Source organism: Ictidomys tridecemlineatus, chromosome 2, assembly GCF_052094955.1.
Source record: "Ictidomys tridecemlineatus isolate mIctTri1 chromosome 2, mIctTri1.hap1, whole genome shotgun sequence".
In the NCBI taxonomy this organism is placed as follows: Eukaryota; Metazoa; Chordata; class Mammalia; order Rodentia; family Sciuridae; genus Ictidomys; species Ictidomys tridecemlineatus.
In genome coordinates, this window is record NC_135478.1 from 183,600,014 (window position 1) to 183,618,440 (window position 18,427).

The 18,427-nt window shown below is 35.0% G+C and overlaps 1 protein-coding gene across 9 annotated transcripts in view; it reads left to right on the plus strand.

The window, feature by feature from the left end:
• Cadps2 (calcium dependent secretion activator 2) overlaps window positions 1-18,427 on the plus strand; it is a 494,758-nt gene that overhangs the window by 123,315 nt on the left and 353,016 nt on the right. For all 9 annotated transcript variants that reach the window (XM_078040300.1, XM_078040296.1, XM_078040298.1 and 6 more), the window contains exon 2: window positions 429-542. In XM_078040300.1, the coding sequence (XP_077896426.1) occupies window positions 429-542 (114 nt within the window). The remainder of the gene's footprint in view (window positions 1-428; window positions 543-18,427) is intronic.

Sequence of the window (18,427 nt, forward strand, 5' to 3'; positions counted from 1 at the left end):
TTTATAGGCTTCCCACTTATTACCTCTTCTCCAGTGTATTGTCCACTTATTTCCAAGAATTCTTGCCTCCTCTATTCTATTTGTTTAGGACAGCTAGTGATTCTGTACAGTAGTTAATTTCCCACCCAAAGTTTAGATTTTTCCCTGACTTTTTGCAAAGAGGCTGGGATACTAATTGCAGGCATTCTGTCTTGGTAGAAATTTCGATTCCAGTTCCATATCAGGATTCTGGGGTATGTGGGGATGTACCTTGGAAACATTTTAAACTTGAGCCATAGTTACAAGTAAGAGGATATTTTAGTTCTATTTGTTTTTACCATAAAGCTAATTCCAGGTGCCAAATCTAATATGTAATTTAACTTTGAATAATCATTGTGTATGTCATACATTGGTTCATTTATCAATTTATGTTCATTTTTTTCTTGTAGCTTAACAAACAACAACTACAGTTACTGAAAGAACGGTTCCAGGCCTTCCTCAATGGGGAAACCCAAATTGTAGCTGATGAAGCATTTTGCAATGCAGTTCGGAGTTACTATGAGGTAAGTTTGAGGAGCTTTGTTTTTGGCACTTTGCTGCTTTTTAAACATTTTTTTCATGGTTTTCTCATTTTAAGAAATTTAATGATAGGAAGTCTGAGTTTGCAATCTTCTCAAAAGCATTGTCAATTCTATTTTGCAATTTAAAAAACTCTAATTCCACAGCCTGGTTTTGAGAGATAAACAGAATTGGAAATTATTCACATCTTTTGAAAAGTAGGCTATTTAGAAAAGTCTTCTGGTGGTGATTGATACAGCTGAGTATAGCTATCTTTAGGTCCACATGTCTAAATTATCCTTTTTAATCAGGATTTCAATAGTAAGTTGCTATCTTATACCATTTTGTCCCCTAAGCGTTATAATAATTAAGGCCAGTAACTAATTTTAAGAGGATAAATGGAACTTTATTTTCTTCTTGAAGGAATAATACTACTAATACAGTCTTGCTCTTCTGCTTTTAGCTTGTGACTCATTGGGGATTCTCTATGGATTTCCATATGAGCACCAGTTTTCACACATGGTCATTAACTACTTTATTGAGTTGCCAATAGATGTTAAGTTTAAAGAGTTCTCTTTTGTTCTAAGCATTTCAGAGGCCTTAGGAGAATAGGCTACTTCCGTTCTATAGACACTCTAGACCATTCTGCTAAAGAAACATGTTAACATGCAAACATATATTAGACTATTTTAAAAAAGGAAAATGGGTACAAAAAAATGGTTTGAGCTTTCCTGAGGCAGGGATTTTTTTTATGTGAAAAATGAAGTAACTGGATGTTACAGATGCTTGGAGGGGTTTGTAATCCAAGAATGGCATGCACTAGAGTTTACCTAATGCCCCTCCAGAGAGACTTCTGTTGGCCTATGCCTTGATCTCAAGATGAAGTCTGGCTTACCAAGTGTGCATCTGACGCATATCTGTGGAAAAAGTGGATACACTGTCTAAGTAGACCTTGACCTGGAATATCTTATCAAATGTACGATCTTCCATTTCATATCAAGATTCAAAGTCTGAGTCTTGCTTGATGAAATCTTGCCCTGAATCTTAAAAGATGAGATGTAAGATCCTACACTTGCATCATGTGATAAAAGTCAAAAAAGTCTGTATTCAAGATAAAGAAAATGAAACTCAAAAAAGTAATTTGTATAAATACATGTAAATATTTTAACAAAACAGCTCATTTTGGGTTTTGGTAAGTGCATCATGGCACTGTAAGATGATAATATTAGGGAAACTGAAATTGGGTGAAGGAAATGAGAGAGTACTCTCCACTATCCTGGTATCTTTTTGTAAATCTAAAATTTTTCCAAAATAAGTTTTTTTTCTTTTAAAGTAAGTATAGTACAATCTGAACATAGTGTAATAAAAGGCATAGAGAAGCTGTGCTTATATAATATTGTGACTCTAATGATAAGAGATTGTATCCCCAATGTATTATACCTGCTGATCATGTTCTCTTCTGGGCATTATCAAGTGATTGATAGAGACAAGTACAAGGTGATCAGGTGTGTAGCATATAATATTTGGTTACTGGAAAGAACTAGAGCTATTTACCCCCGTCACAGATAGGCTTTCTGTTGAACATGGTTCAAAAGCAAAATGAGGACTAAGATGGAAACTTAGGCCAGTAAGATTTCCTTTCTGTTATACAAATGATGTTTTTTGAGTGAGTCTATGAAAAGCCTTTTTGCATTTTGATATTGTAGGTCTTTATATTCTAAAGACCCTTTAGAGTTATCTGGGTCTAGAAATGTACCTTAGTGATATGAAAGGCCCTTTGTTTAATACCCAGCACTGGGGAAGAGAAAGAAAAAGTCATCTGTCTGTTCTTTATGTTTTGTGGTACCTTCAGATATTTGATCTACTTTACTCCTCTTTAATACCTGGAATCTTAGTATGAACCCCAACATATATTTCTTTTTATCCACGTTAGATGATCAAAAACCTTTCTTCATGGTAAATAATTTCTTTTAGTTAGGTCATGCTAGAATTAGATTTTTCATGCTGTTTCTAGGCAAAATTTTCTTAGAGGTGTGTGTGTGCATGACATTTATCAATTTTAATATATATTCACCATGGATACTATTCAAAGTATATAGTATAAAGTTAAAAATGATTTTTATATGACCATATAATTTATATTACAACCTTTTAAAATGTCTTACATATTATGAAGTAAAGAGAATAATAAAGAATTTTTTAAAATTCTATCGATTTTTGTGGGGGGGAGTAATCAGGGATCGAACACAGGAGTACTCAACCACTGAGCCACATCCCCAGCCCTATTTTGTATTTTATTTAGAGACAGGGTCTCACTGAGTTACTTAGAGCCTCAACATTGCTGAGTCTGACTTTGAACTTACAATTCTCCTGTCTCAGCCTCCCAAGTCACTGGGATTACAGGTGTACTCCACTGTTCCTGGCTCATCAATGTTTTTTATCATAGTTTTACACATAGTTAGAAAACAATGTACCCAAACTTCTAAACCACCTAATTAGGCAGACATGATGGTAGAGAAGGATCTGAACAGGAAAAGAAGAGGGGGGGGAAGCATATAACATGCATAATTATTTATTGAAAGCATGCATAAAAGTTAGCATTTACAATTTTATGGTTGCAAATTCTTGATAGATCCTACTATATATTCATTTATTTTAATATTAGTGTTTTTCTCCTTCTTCAGGCATCTCACTGTCTAGGAGAAGAGCTAAAATGACCACTGATTCTATAAGTTTTTTTTCTTTCTGGTCATATCTCTTATTGTTTTTGTTTTGCTTTTCATTTTAGAAAACTTCAGCTGACTTTGAGGATGGGTAAACATAGCTTTATTGCAATTTGTTATTTTCCAAGTTTTCTTCCCATCAGATAGCTACGTATGTTTCCTGAAATTCAGGTGGACTTCATCCAACTACAGCAAATGACAGTGTGATTTATAATGGATATGTGGAAAAGTAAATGGATTTTCTCTTGAAGATTTCCAAAAGACAGTATATAGTTGCTTGCCAATGGTTTTCAGCATAAGAGAAACTTTCAAGTTATCATACAAAAAAATGGATATTAGACCTTTTTTCCTCTTTCTCGTGTGTGTGTGTGTGTGTGTGTGTGTGTGTGTGTGTGTGTGTATGTGTTTTGGAAGGGGGTACTTGGCTTTGTTTACAAGTTTTTAGATCAGATGTGTACTTTTATTATTACTTCCTTATGTTTGTTCTCTTCAGGTTTTAGAGAGTAAATAAGAATTCCATAGTTTTTAATCTTCTAAAAATTAACTAATTAGTGCTGGAGTTGTACTTCAGTGGTAGAGTGCTTGCTTAGCATGTGTGAGGCACTGGGTTCGATAGGAACAAATAAATAAAGTAAAGGTTAAATTCTTAAAAAAACAAATTAACAAAGTAGGACACAGCATGTTGCTCAGTGGTAGAAAGCTTGCCGGGCATAGATGAGGCCCTGGGTTTGATCCACAGCACCACAAAGGAAAAAAAAATTATCAAAGTAACATTAAAATAAGTCTTGATACAACAATACCATTATTCCATTTGCTATTCAGATCTCCTGCTGTTGAATGAAACAAATGAGAAGGCTTTCAATAAATTAAAAAAAATTATTTTGAGTGGTTCTTATTTTATTATGAAATTTATAATTAATTATTTTCATCTAAAAATGAAACTTCAATTTTGGCCCTTTTATTGCATATTGTTATGCAAAATGTAGTCAGATTCTAGAACTCAGAAGTTTTCTGCTTGAACATTAAGAACACTTTAAAAAAGAAGTAATATTTAAATTAGAGAATCTAAGAAATATTAAAAAGAAGAAAAGTTTATATAATTGTAAAGCTGCTCTGAAAATAATCCATTATGAAAAAAAGAGGAAAAGAAGACAAATATTTTCTACATAATTCCAAGACCTACAGACAACTTATTTTAAGTGTTTCTCTTGTGTGATTATGAAACTGAACTTGTTTTAAGCTTTTTACATAATGTTATGTATTAAAGAATTAATATCAAATGTTTTAAATATCAAATTAATATCATGTGGTTTTACGTAACTTCTTTAGGTGCTCATTTCTAATTTTCTCATCACTAGACACTTAAATTTTCTTCTTTTTTGTGTATTAAAATGATGAAAGGATCATTCCTATTCTTAAATTGATGTTGAAGAATTTCTACAAACTGTATAACTGGGTAATGGGTGATGAGCATTGCTTAAGCTCTTCATGCAGATTACAAATTGCCTGGAGAAAAGCACTAAAAATTTATGCTACTATAGCAAAAGTGTGCTGGTTGTTTTCCTGTGTGTTTGGTATTATCAAAAAGTAAATGCCAACCATTGGATTCACTCATTTCTACTTTACTATTAGTGATGTTTCACATTTCCACGTTGTTCATTTATATTTCTTTTTTTATGAATTACTTGTTCATATCATTTGTTTTTTCCATTTGAGTATTCATCTTTTAAATACTGATTTATAGGTGGTGTTTACACACTAAATAGACAACCCTAAGTTAGGCTATGGTTATTTTCTTCAATTTATCTTTTGCCCTTTGCATTCATTTGTTATAAATTTTCTTTCCTCTGATATTATTTTTTTTTGGTTCAGTAAGAATGAAAGGACGTTCATATTCTAGGTAGAGATTATTCTCCGTTTGATTTTCTTTGGATTCTATTTTCTTGTTCATAAATCATTGCTGACATTTGTTTAAATCACATTTTCCCCTCCCTCCTTATTCCAGCCACCTCCTCTCTTGAATTAGTAGTGCTCTCTATAACTTGGGCTCCACCAAGAGTCATGTGTTGGTGTGACAGAGCCACTGCTGTAGGTCTTTCTCCCCATCTGCAGAAGGAGGGGATGACCTGTAAAGCTCTCCCCAATTGCACAAGTCTGTGATTGTTAAAATTTGTTTCTGGGTTATTCTCCTTTGCCTTGTCTGAAATGCTCTTGCATCTCCAAAAAAAAAATTAAAAAGGGACCACAGCTTGATTCTATACTTTCAGCATAAATCTTATGATTTTTGGATCTTTATTCATATTTGGATCTTTATTCATATTTTTTGATCCTAACCCTAACCTCAGCTGTCAGCTCCTTCCTAAGGAAACTGGGAATATGGCTTCAACTTCCCAGGACCAGCAATCACTTTATATCATTCCTTTTCATGCATATAACTCTTTCCCTAACATTACACCCCAATCCAGTATTTACTTAAAAATCAAATACAGTTGTTTTGGGCTTATGAAAACCAAGAGCCTTTTTAAAAGGCATTTTTTTGTTATTGTTGTTGGTCTGATTATATAACTACCTCGCTTTTTTAGATTTTATAAGTACAATGTGTTAGTCTTCTGTGTGCAAACTAAAGGGAAGAGTGGCTGGGAAGATCAGCATTAAAATATTTTGATGAAAATTTCTTGTTATCATTTTTCTTTGAAATAGAAAGATTTACTTTTCATATTTCAGTGGACGTTTGGCCTGTCAAAATCTCTTTTTAAACTTTGAAATAATGCCACGGAAAAAGCCTGATTTTTTTTCACAGTGAATTGATGATCCCTAAGTAAACCAAGATTGGCAGCCTGTGGCAGGAGGGGATAAAAAAAGGTCAACACATTCATAAGTGAAATCCAGTAACCAGTAATGAGAAGTGAGGTTTTAAATTTGCATTGAGCTCTGCAGGTCACATTGTGTTTGTTATTTTTGATATTAGCGGTTTTAGCTCAAATCACATTTTTTTGTAGTCTAACGGTGGCATTTGAAATTAAGTGCTCTGTAAGAATCTGGAAAATGTATTTTCATATCTCAGATTCCTATTTTTATTTAGGATTTCTGGATTGATGTTGCCTGTCTGAGTGTTCTTGATGGCCTTCATTTCGTGATGAAGTCTGGGTGAGATATATACATATATACATATATATATGTATATATATGATATGTGTATATATATATGATATGTGTATGTATATATATATGATATGTGTATGTATATATATATGATATGTGTATCATATATATATATATATATGTGATATGTGTATCATATATATATGTGAATTTGTTGCTTGACAATAGTAAATCATATTTTTTTAGCATTTTCCTCTTATTTCTTAATGTATTTTTAGAAAAACGAAACTAAGACCTTGAAGTTTTCCTGCCCTACCTAGAATATTTGTGGCTTAGGGGCAGGGTTAGATCTCTACCCACCTTTTTATCTCCTTTTTTCTTGTGCTTCTGCATTCTTATCACAGGGAATGCTCCTTATTTACAGGTAGGTTGTGCACACCCCCAGTTTAGTTAGTGATTTTGAAATTCAACCAAGCCAAGTAGCCACAAAAGAAAAGAGGTACATGCTGCGGACTTCAGAGTAACATTCCCTATTCCCAGAACCAAGGAGGGAGGGAATGCTTGGTTTAGGGTTAACACATTGGAAGATCTGAGATGCTTATCTTTTTTCCCAACTATGCCATAGTCTTCTCATACTTTGGCCTGTTTAAATTCAGAAAGAGTTCACACACATTTTGCTTAAACAACCCTTTTGTGCAAGTGTAACTATCGGGCTGTCATACACTCCTGGTTCTTTAAAATCTGCCTCTGCAGAATCACATCCTTCTTGAAAGAAAACTACAGGTAGATGCTTGGAGGACTATCTGAGTAGTGTCCCTGCTAGGGCTTTCTGATAGAGAAATCCATTTGGTCACAGATTCTATTATATAAGATTAGTCCTTCAATCATCAGGGAAACGCCTTTTGATTGTAAGCGTCTTTCTTCTGGAAGTTGTTTAGTCTTATTTATTTTACTTTAATAATCATATAAGCTTAAGGTTAAGCTTAGATATTCTTTGAATATCTAAACTTGGTTATCTACCTCACTAAGCAAATGCTTCCTGATGTAGTTTTATTTTCCTGTATCAGAAAGTTCTTCCTTATTTTAGAGTTAATATTTTCCATCATTGCTCTAGTCATTGTTTCTTTTTCTAGGTTTCAGGGGCCAATGATCTATTCTCTTGACTCTGAGCTCCTGGAAGTGTCGTGAAGTTTTCTGCTTGCTCAGAAGTCACTCTTCAGTTAGTTAAATGCATTTCCTCTGCTTATTTTCGATCACATTTAATCAACTGGCCTTTTGCTCATTAGGCTTCTATTTTTAAAGTATTTAGATGTTTCTTTGGTTTCAGTAGAGAGATCTCGAAAGAAAACCTGTGTATCCTGAGCACAGGCACAAGGGGTGCCAGTTTCAACATGGTGGATTTAAAGCTTTTCATTCCTTTAGCCATAAAGATGGAGGGAATAAGCTCCTGCAGAGCACGAAGTGCAGCATGCCACACTCTGGCTAGCTAAGATTGTCATCGATCATCTCTTTCCTATTACGTTATTGGTTTAGCTTATAAAATTTAATTACTTTTATATTGATTGTCATCAAAATGTTTACCCAAAAGACCTGTTTTCATCCAGCACAACATAAAACGTATTAAGACATAGTCTCTTTGCTGTTTTAAGGAATATTCATTTTTGTTGCCATAGGGGTCCTACATATCATTTTCATATGATCAGTGGGAAAAACATTCTTTTGCATAGAAATGCAGGTTTGTGATAGGAGCTTTATTTAGAGTGATGAGCTGGTGACTCCAGATTTGTTGATAGTTGTTTAGGAGATGCCCACTATTTGAACAGACTTGGGGATAATATGAATTTTGTATACATTTGTGCCATACATAGGCACACATTACACGTGAGGTATTCTCCAGGTGCCCGCCAGGTTGGTGTTCTAGCTTGCTCATAATAGTGTGTACTACAGTAAGGTTTAAGAGATATTGCCAGAGTTCCCAGCCAATAAATAAATAAAATAAAGGTATTGTGTTCAACCACAACTAAAAAAAAAAAAAAATGATGCAAGGGAGGACCATAGTAAGTATTGGAAGAGAAGAGGTGGCTTCCAAGAGCAGCTGCTAAGCTGCAATTTGCATCTGAGTTTTAAATTTGGGATGGAATTCAGGGGGTCATAATTTCAAGTAGGAGAGCTTTAGATCTTTATTTCTCTAATTGCTTGTGATAATGAACATTTTTTCATATATTTGTTGATTGATTGTATATCATCTTTTGAGAAGTGTCTGTTCAGGTCCTTGGCCCATTTATTGATTGGGTTATTTGTTTTTGGTGCTTAGCTTTTTGAGTTCTTTATATACCCTAGAGATTAGTGCTTTATCTGATGTGTGAGGGGTAAAGATTTGCTCCCAGGATGTAGGCTCTCTATTCACCTCACAGATTGTTTCTTTTGCTGAGAAGAAACTTTTTATTGATTCTTTGTTTTAATTTTTATGCCAAAGTAGTCTTCTTAAGGAAGTTGGGGCCTAATCCTACATGTTGGAGATTAGGGCCTACTTTTTCTTCTATTGACACAGGATCTCTGGTTTTATTTCTAGGCCCTTGATCCATTTTGAGTTGAGTTTTGTGCATGGTGAAAGATAGGAGGGGTTTAATTTCGTCTTGTTGCATATGGATTTCCAGTTTTCCCAGCACCATTTGTTGAAGTGGCTATCTTTTCTCCAATGCATGTTTTTGGCACCTTTGTCTAATATAAGATAATTATAATTTTGTAGGTTAGTCTCTGTGTCCTCTATTCTCTACCACTGGTCTACCAGTCTGTTTTGGTGCCAAAACCAAGCTATTTTTGTTACTGTTGCTCTGTAGAATTGTTTAAGTTCTGGTATAGTGATGCCACCTGCTTCACCATTCCTGCTAAGGACTGCTTTGGCTATTCTGGGTCTCTTATTTTTCCAGATGAGGTTCATGACTGCTTTTTCTATTTCTATGAGGAATGTCATTGGGATTTTGATCAGAATTGCATTGAATCAGTATAGTGCTTTTGATTTAATGGTCATTTTGATAATATTAATTCTGCCTGTCCAAGAGCAAGGGAGATCTTTCCATCTTCTAAGGTCTACTTTGATTTCTTTCTTTAGGGTTCTATAATTTTCATTATATAGATCTTTCACCTCTTTTGTTGATTCCCAAGTAATTTTTTTTTTCTGATATAAGGAGGCTGATTCATAGTGGGATAGGGAGAGGAAGCATGGGAAGAATAGATGACATCTAGATAGGGAAGAGGAGTAGAAGGGGAAGGGAGGGAGCTTGGGGTTAGGAATGATGGTAAAATGTGATGGACATTAATATTTAAAGTACATGTGTGAAGACACAAATTGGTGTGAATGTACTTCATATACAACTAAAGATATGAAAAATTGTGCTCTATATGAGTAATATGAATTGTAATGCATTCCACTATCATATATAAGTAAAAAATTAATAAAAAAGTTCTTTATTTTCACTAAAGTTAGTATTCTCTTAGTTATGAAGGTAAGCAATAAACCACAGCTCTATTAGTAGTTCCTGTGTCTTTAGCACCAAGAGAAACACATATCTATTTCATATCACATTACATTTCAGTTTAGATATCTCAAAACACCACTGATGTTGTTGAAATAAAACTATAATGTACTCTTGATTGGGCAGGCCCCTTCTTATATTTTGTTATGAATGTTACCATAGCACAAACTTGTTTTTAAAAATATTTTTATACCCCATCTACTGTAATTCATTTCTCTCTCTTGTTTTTTTCCCCTTTCCCCTCACTTCCTATTATATGTAATTTTGTGTAACAAAGGAGGGGAGGAGAGGGGAGGGGAGGGGAGGGAAGGGGAGGGGAGGGAAATAGTAGAGGATAAGAAAGGCAGCAGAATACAACATACACTAGTATGGTAGTAGGTAAAAAAGTGGATGTGTAACCGATGTGAATCTGCAATATGTATATAGGATAAAAATGGGAGTTCATAATCCACTTGAATCAAATGTATGAAACATGATATGTCAAGAGCTTTGTAATGTGTTGAACAACTAATAATAAAAAAATAAAAATAAAAATAAAAATATTTTTATAAACATTTCATTTTAATTGCTTTCCTCTGTAATCCTCTAGACTTCATTTGTGTATTTAAAAGCATTATCCTGAGAAGGTTTCCCCAGACTTCACCAGGGTACCAAAAGGTTCATACTATAAAAGAAAGTTGACAATTTCTGACTTAGAGCATCACAAAGGCTTCATTTGCAAAAGAAATGGTTTAAATGTGGTGTGTTTGAGTGGGGGGGGGCAGGGGGAGAAGGTGAAAAATCAAGATTGATTTTATTTCTATTTGGGTTTACATTACAGACTTCTGGAACTTACTTAAGCTCCCTGTACTTTGGTTTCTTCATCTGTAAAATAGGGATAATATACCTGCCTCCCAAGGTAGTTGATGATTATACCAATTAATAAACTTTAATTGCTAAGTGCAATGCTTGAGCTAAATGGGATTGGCTATTATTATTACTTGGAGTTTTGCTTTTCCATAGGGATTTGTGCAAGTTAGCATTTCATTTATATAGTATGTACTGCTTTCTCATAACCTTGGCTCTTTCAGTGCAATCTTGTTTTATATGCTACTGAATATATAGTGAATGCTAAAATAGTCTGTCAGTTCAAGTTAAAGAGTTCATGTTATTATATAATCATTTATTTAAGGACTAATGAAAAAAGTGCTCAACTATGAAGATAAACAGGCAAGTTTTAAAGAGACATTGTGTATAAGCATTTAATTATTAAAATTGTCCTGGCCCTATATAAAGAATACAAAAAAACTTAACACCAAAAAAACAAATAATCCAATCAATAAATAGGCAAAGGAACTGAACAGACAGTTCACAGAAGAAGAAATATGATAGGTCGACAAATATATGAAAAAATGTTCAACATCACTAGCTATTAGAGAAATACAAACCAAAACTTAACTGAGATTCTATCTCACTCCAGTCAGAATGGCAATTATCAAGAATACAAGTACCAACAAATGTTGGTGAGGATGTGGGGGAAAAGGTAAACTCATACATTGCTGATGGGACTATAAATCATTGGAACCACTCTGGAAAGCAGTATGGAGATTCCTCAGAAAACTTGGAATGGAACCATCATTTGACCTAGTTATCGCATCCTTGGCATATAACAAAAGGACTTAAATTCAGCATACTCTAGTGACACTGCCACATCAATGTTCAGAGCAGCTCAATTCACAATAGCTAGGCTATGGAACCAAACTTGGTGCCCTTCAACAGATGAATGGATAAAGAAACTGTGCTACATCTACACAATGAAATATTACTTAGGTATAAAGAAGAATGAAAATATGGCATTTGCCAGTAAGTGGATGGAACTGGAGACTCTCATGATAAATGAAATAGGGCAGTCCCTAAAAACTAAAGTCCAAAAGTTGTCTCTGATATGTGGATACTGACTCACAATAGGTGAATTGGATGGGGGAGTAGGTGATGGGGAAAATGGGAAAGACAGTAGAATGAATTGAACATAACTTTCATATGTTCATATATGACCACATGACTAGTGTAACTCCATATCCTTTACCACTGCAAGAATGGGAAGTTATACTCCATGTATGTATGATATGTCAAAATACATTCTACCATCATATATAAACTAAAAAAAAAAAAAAAAAGAAAAAATTGCCTGGCCAACTTTGCCAGCTTAGAGAGTAGTAATGACTAAGCCCATAGCCCTCTTTAAAAAATTTTCTTCTTTAGTTGGACAGAGGATTTGCATATGTTTGCTGGTGTCTATCTCAAAATAAAAATATTATATACATAGAAATTGACACAGAATTTTTCATGAAGCTATGAAACTTAAGTAAAATTAATCATGGTAACATACTTAGCACTATACCTCATACATATTTTGTTCAAGTTTTAGTTTGAATGGTATGGAAGTGTTAATATTGACCATTTTTGATGTACCAAAAATGTAAGCTTCATGTCAATAAATCTAATAGTGTTCAAAACAGCAACACTGAATTCTACTTGACATCTCTTGAGGTGATTTTTTGTGTGGCAGTGATCTGAACCAGTTTCAGTCAATGTCTAGATGATTCATTTTCATGAACATTAAAGGAGGTATATTACTTTTTAGAGATGTATTAAAAGATCCTTAAGAAGCCCCTATATATGCCTCTGTGAGGTCATCTTTTACACTTATTTCTTTAAAATTTTTTAAAAATTTTATATATGACAGAAGAATGCATTACAATTCATATTAACATATAGAGCACTTTTTTCATGTCTCTGGTTATATGCAAAGTATATTCACACCAATTTATATCTTCATACATGTACTTTGGATTATGATGACCATCACACTCCACTATACATTTTTTTTCAAAGAGAGAGAGAGAGAGAGAGAGAGAGAGAGAGAGAGAGAGTGTGTGTGTGTGTGTGTGAGAGAGAGAGAGAGAGAGAGAGAGAGAGAAAGAGAGAGCTTTTTAATATTTAGTTTTTAGTTTTCGGAGGACACAACATCTTTGTTTGCATGTGGTGCTGAGGATAGAACCTGGGTCACACGCGTGCCAGACAAGCGTGCTACCACTTGAGCCACGTCCCCAGCCCACCACCATACATTTTTTATTTTTTAAACTTTATTGTTGAAGTATATTTAAGAATATACATTTATAACAGTATTAATATTTTTTTCTTGTGTTTTTAATTTTGTTTCCAAATACATGGTATGTCTTCTCAAATCACATTTAGAAATTAACACTGCTATTTAATGACATGTTTTCACTATGGTATGCCTTTATTGTGTTTGAAGCAGTTGACTCTAAAATGACTCATAGGATTGATTGACACCTTTAGTATGATAGTCATAATTATTCTATTTCTACTCAGCCAATATTCAAATGTTTGCTTATTATGGAGAATTGGAATAGTTCCATGTACCAGAAGTAGAAGACATCCACAAAGTGTTTAATTCAATCATAGTGTTTAGGAAATATTACTTTAATAATTCTAGTTTTATATTGCAAGAACTGTCCTTTTTGAATGAATTCTTTCCTCTTTGAGATATGTTTTGTTTGAACTTGCATTTTTTAAATTATAGCAAATATTTGCAAAGATGTAATTTTTCTTTCCCTAATGGCCTTTTAATCTGTGTAAGATTTTGATGAAGCATTATGTGATGATGATCTACTTTTGTGATTTTTTTTTCAGTCACTTTTGGAATATATTTAATCCTTTATATACTGCTGAGATTTTAGCTTGACTGCTGAATTCTCAGCTCCAAGAATTTCTTTGTTACATAGAGGAATTTAATTCCCCTCCTAGCTAATCTTCTACTTTACTTATAAAATTGTATGCACATCTCATGGTGTAGCATGGACAGAAGGTGCTAAAGCAGCAACGATTATGTAGATGGATGTGAAGAACCCTTCAAGGGGAAAAGTATTAAATGTACTTAACCTCTGTTCCTTGGTTGTAAAGAATAAAGGAGCCCTGTCTCCTCTCCACCCCCACCCAGTATGCCTGTGTTTTTTAAATTGGCTTCATTGCATGCTCTAGTGCACTTGCAGGTGGCAGCCCTGGTGTGAACTTGGCCCCCTACTTTCTCTAACAGAAGGACAGACAGAGGAAGTGGATGATTTCAGCAAGCTCCCAACATAGAGGAAGGGTTGTGTGTGGGGATTTCCAGCTTGCTTTCCTCACACTCAGAGCTCCTGCTCCAGGCCAGCTGGCCCCCTCTCTTTCCCATATCCTTTCTCTTCCTCCTCCTCTCCTCTTTGCTGAGCTGTTTGTTTGCATCAGTCAGGCTGATCCCTCGGGATCCTCTGCAGTGACTAGTGGCGGTGGTTGCCTTCTTCCACACCAGGAGACCCTGACTTTCCCCTGCCTGTGAGCAAATATTCAAAGAGGGCAGAGTTCATAAAATGTGGAGGGATTTACATTTCAGCTTTTCCTTTATGTATTTCTTCAAAATGGTCTGTACTTATGATGGTATAGGATGGTAGTCTTGGAAAGTTTTATTATCAAAACTGTAATTAGCAAATGGTTATCATCAATGCAGCAAGTCCTACAAAAGGTTGGCATGTTAACCCATTTTTCCATAAATGAAATGAAGTACCTGAAGCTGGGTAATCTGTAAAGAAAAGAGGTTTATTTAGTTCAAAGTTCTGGAGATTTAAGGGTATGGCACCAGTATGGGCTCTGCTGGCAGGTGGTATCATGGCAGGAACATGCTGAATGGAGAGAGCATATCACTGACAGTAAGGCATGGCAATGGAGGGACCAGGCTCGCTCTTCTCATAACGGCCCTTCTTGAGAAATAACTCAGGGCCCTGTGAAACTACCTTGATCCTTTCCAAGGTCAGTGTCCCTGAGACCTAGTGACCACCCACTAGGCTCCACCTCTTAAAACTCCACCACCTCCCAACACTGCCACACTGGCAACTAAGCTTCCAATACATGAGCCCTTGGAGTGCACACTCAAACCATCACTAAACCAGAGCAGCCAGGTAGGAAGGAAGGTAGGATAGAGTCTTCTCTGGCCATTGATTTTAGAGAAATTATCTTTGACTGAGAAACAGGTTCATTCATTGCTTCTTTTCAATTTTATCCTGAAGCAGCTGATGGCCAGGTTTTTGTGTTCAGTGTCCTCTAAGAGGTCAGTGGTCAGGACTTCAACTTCTCTGCTCCAAGTTATGTGGTTCTTTAAGTGTCATGTTGTAATGTTGGAGTTGTAAAGTCCTCATCCTGGCTTTTTCTGATCAGTTCCCTGCTGATTTTTATACCCTCGTTTCACTAAACTTCCTTAATTTTTTAGCCATGGGGAAAAAAATCCCATGGTTATCTGAGAATGCCATATACAACTTTTCCTATTCTAGCTCTGCTACCCTTATTTGCCTGGAGAACTCTACATTCCTCCTCTTTTCCCTCACCTCTGTCTGCATGCTTTCTGCCCTCCCACTTCTTTTCCATGATTTTTCTATGTCAAAAAGACTTTCAGATCTATAGAAATACAATGGAGAATGCCCACACCAAGGTCTTTAGAAAGCTTAAGGTGTAATGTTTGAATTGCATAATGAAAATTTTTTGAGCATATAATGTTTAAAGTTTCCACTGAATTGAACTATAAATGTATGTGTGTGTGCATACGTGTGCATGCATGCACATGTGGCCTAGAGTAAACAATGTGGAATATATTGCTCTGTAAGACTTAAGTATGATTTCAGTGTTTTCTCCTAGAGTTTTACTAAATGAAGAAAATTATTATGCTCTCTGTAGGATGCATTCTTAAATTTAAGGCCGTTATCTGAAAGATGGAAGGGATACGAATATTTCAGATATTAAATATTATATATACAAGGGTTTTCTATGTTGAGGAGTCCTTTGCTCTCTCTCTCTCTTGAGCTGACTTCATTTTTACCTTTGGAATGAAAGTTAGTTGTTATACTTTTATTTCCAAGGTAACTTTCAGATAGAAAAATCCAAGTGATATGACGTATAGGTAATTTGTGGTGTTTATTTGGAGAAAAAAGTCCTGCATATATTTATTTTAATGCTGGTGCATTTTATAATGTTTGTCAAAGTTTTTACATGGTTTTATTCATTTAGTGTTCTTATTTGTTCAAAATTTTTAAAAAACTTAAGAGTTATTTATTTATAGTCTGCTTTTTGTGTGTTTGTATCCTCAATTTACACATTTTTAAAGTTGCCAGACTACTGAGGCATTGCAACTAAATATCTGTCATCCTTATTGGCAAGGTGGGACTACATAGAGAAGCAGAGATAACTTCTTAATTGGGTTCTGACAGCCTATTTGAGAAATTAATTTGAAATGATAAAAAGTGATAATGTCAAATATGTTGAAATAGCTGTAGGATCTGTCATATCCTGAATTTCAAATATGAATGTAGATAATAGATATATTAGGAAGTCTTATCACACTATAAAAAGAGTTTTGTTTTGCCATTTAATTCATTATAAAGTTCCTTTAAGTGGAAAATTTTATCAGGATATTGAAAATCAGATATGTGTGTGTTACAGAGATTATCATCATTGGAAATATTATTGTGTATTCTAATAGAATTGAACACAAGTTCATATTCCAATTAGAGAGTAAAATCCTCTCTTATTACCTTGGGATTCTGTATTTTCTTTTTTTGGTTTCTAAATGAGTTTTCCTCTTTCTGGGACTTCCCTCACTTCCTACCTCTCCTAAGAAGCACAGTATTAGAATAATTAATGCCCTTGGTTCCTGTTCACTTTTGATTGCCTGTTGGATGAGATTAGAAGGGAAAATCAGGCATGCCTTCCTTACATTTAGTGCTTTCTGCTACTGGGAGCCTCAGTGCCCTCTGGTTTACATTCTGTTAGCTTACAGTAGGCTCACTATGGGAGTAGGGTTGGGGTGGTACTCACCTGCTTTCTGGTAATGACCGGAGTAGAAGGGTGGTGACCTGCCTTGTGGAGGGTGAACCACCCATCTGGGGTGACCTGAATGGTAGCACAGTATGTATACCATTGGTAATACCTGAATGGGGTCTGCAGCAGGCTCTTTACATAAAAGAAATATTTCTGTATCAACGTTTATGAATAGTCAGACTGAATGGATAGGCTGTAAACATATATATTACTTCAAATCTTTTAAGTAGTTTTAAAAATTTATTACAAATGTTTCTGGGGTACAGTATAACAAAATATGCATGCAGAGTGGAATGACTAAATCAAACTAATTAACATGTTAACATATCTTTCACCTTGCATACTTATTTTTTGTGAATGCTTTGAGAATATTTGAAATTTACGCTTCAGCAATTTTGACATAGCCAAGTTTTGTTTCTGATCTCAATGTGCTGAAAACTTATGACAAAAAAAATGAGTTTTTCATATTGAATTGTAGATTATGGCCTTTAGTAAAATTTGAAGAGAAAACTATGTCCCTATTGCTTCTGTTAGGGTCTGGGTCGACAACCTTAAGCTTTAGTTATAGCTTATTGAAAACCAACCATTTGGGTTTTTACTTTGGAACATTGTACCAAAGTATGTGCTTGGCTTTAAATTGTACTCTTTGCTTCTTTTTTTCTGTTGTTTTGTTTTTTGAGCTATGGATTGAGCTTTATACCATGTAAAATCTTGACTGCGGCAGACAGTTGCAGCCATTTGTGTCCAAGGGAAAGGAGGTCTGTTTCAAAGGCGAGTTATATACTTAGTATCTTATCCAAAGGACTGTGACATTAGTTTGGACTATGTGTGAAAGATAGTGTCTTTTTGTGTTTATTTGTTGCTTTTGAATAGCAAGACACAAATTCCAAGTGGGTTATCAAGAAACCAAACACCATCATCACAGTTCTACCAACTAGGTTCTGGAGGGAGAAACCTTATTGAGGATATAAGATCATGAGGCTTGACCAACTGAAGTAGAGCCTGGCTGTCGAAGACTGGAAGGATATTACAATGTTTATGATCAGTTTAGGATGAAAATCTAAGATGTATGCAGAGTTCCTGTATGTCAATATGAAAAGGCAACTGATCCCTCAACAAATGAATAAAGAATATGAATAACAATTCCAACAATAGAAAACCTGAATGACCAGTAAGCTGTTTTCCATACTACTATAATAAATTGTCACCAACTGAGTTACTTAAAGTAACAGAAAGGCATTTTTCTACAGTTCTGGAGAAGTCTGAAATCAGAGTGTCAGGAGGACTTCACTCCTTTGAGAATTTTCCAGAGGAGAAGCCTGACAGACTTCTTCTGAGCTCCTGTGGCTGTTGATACTCTTTCACTTCCTTGGCTTGTGCTAGAAACTATAGTGATGTATCTGTAAACCAAGGGACACCAAAAATTGGCAGCCTCTGAAGCTGGGAGAGAAGCTATGAGAAGATTCTCCCCTAGAGCCTGCAGTAAGAGCCAACACTACCAGAACCTTGATTTTGGACTTGTAGTCTCCAAATCTGAGAGAGATTAAATTCCTGTTGCATCAAGCCATCCATTTTGTGGTACTTTGTTACAGCCGCTGTAGGAAATGAACATACTTCCAACATGTT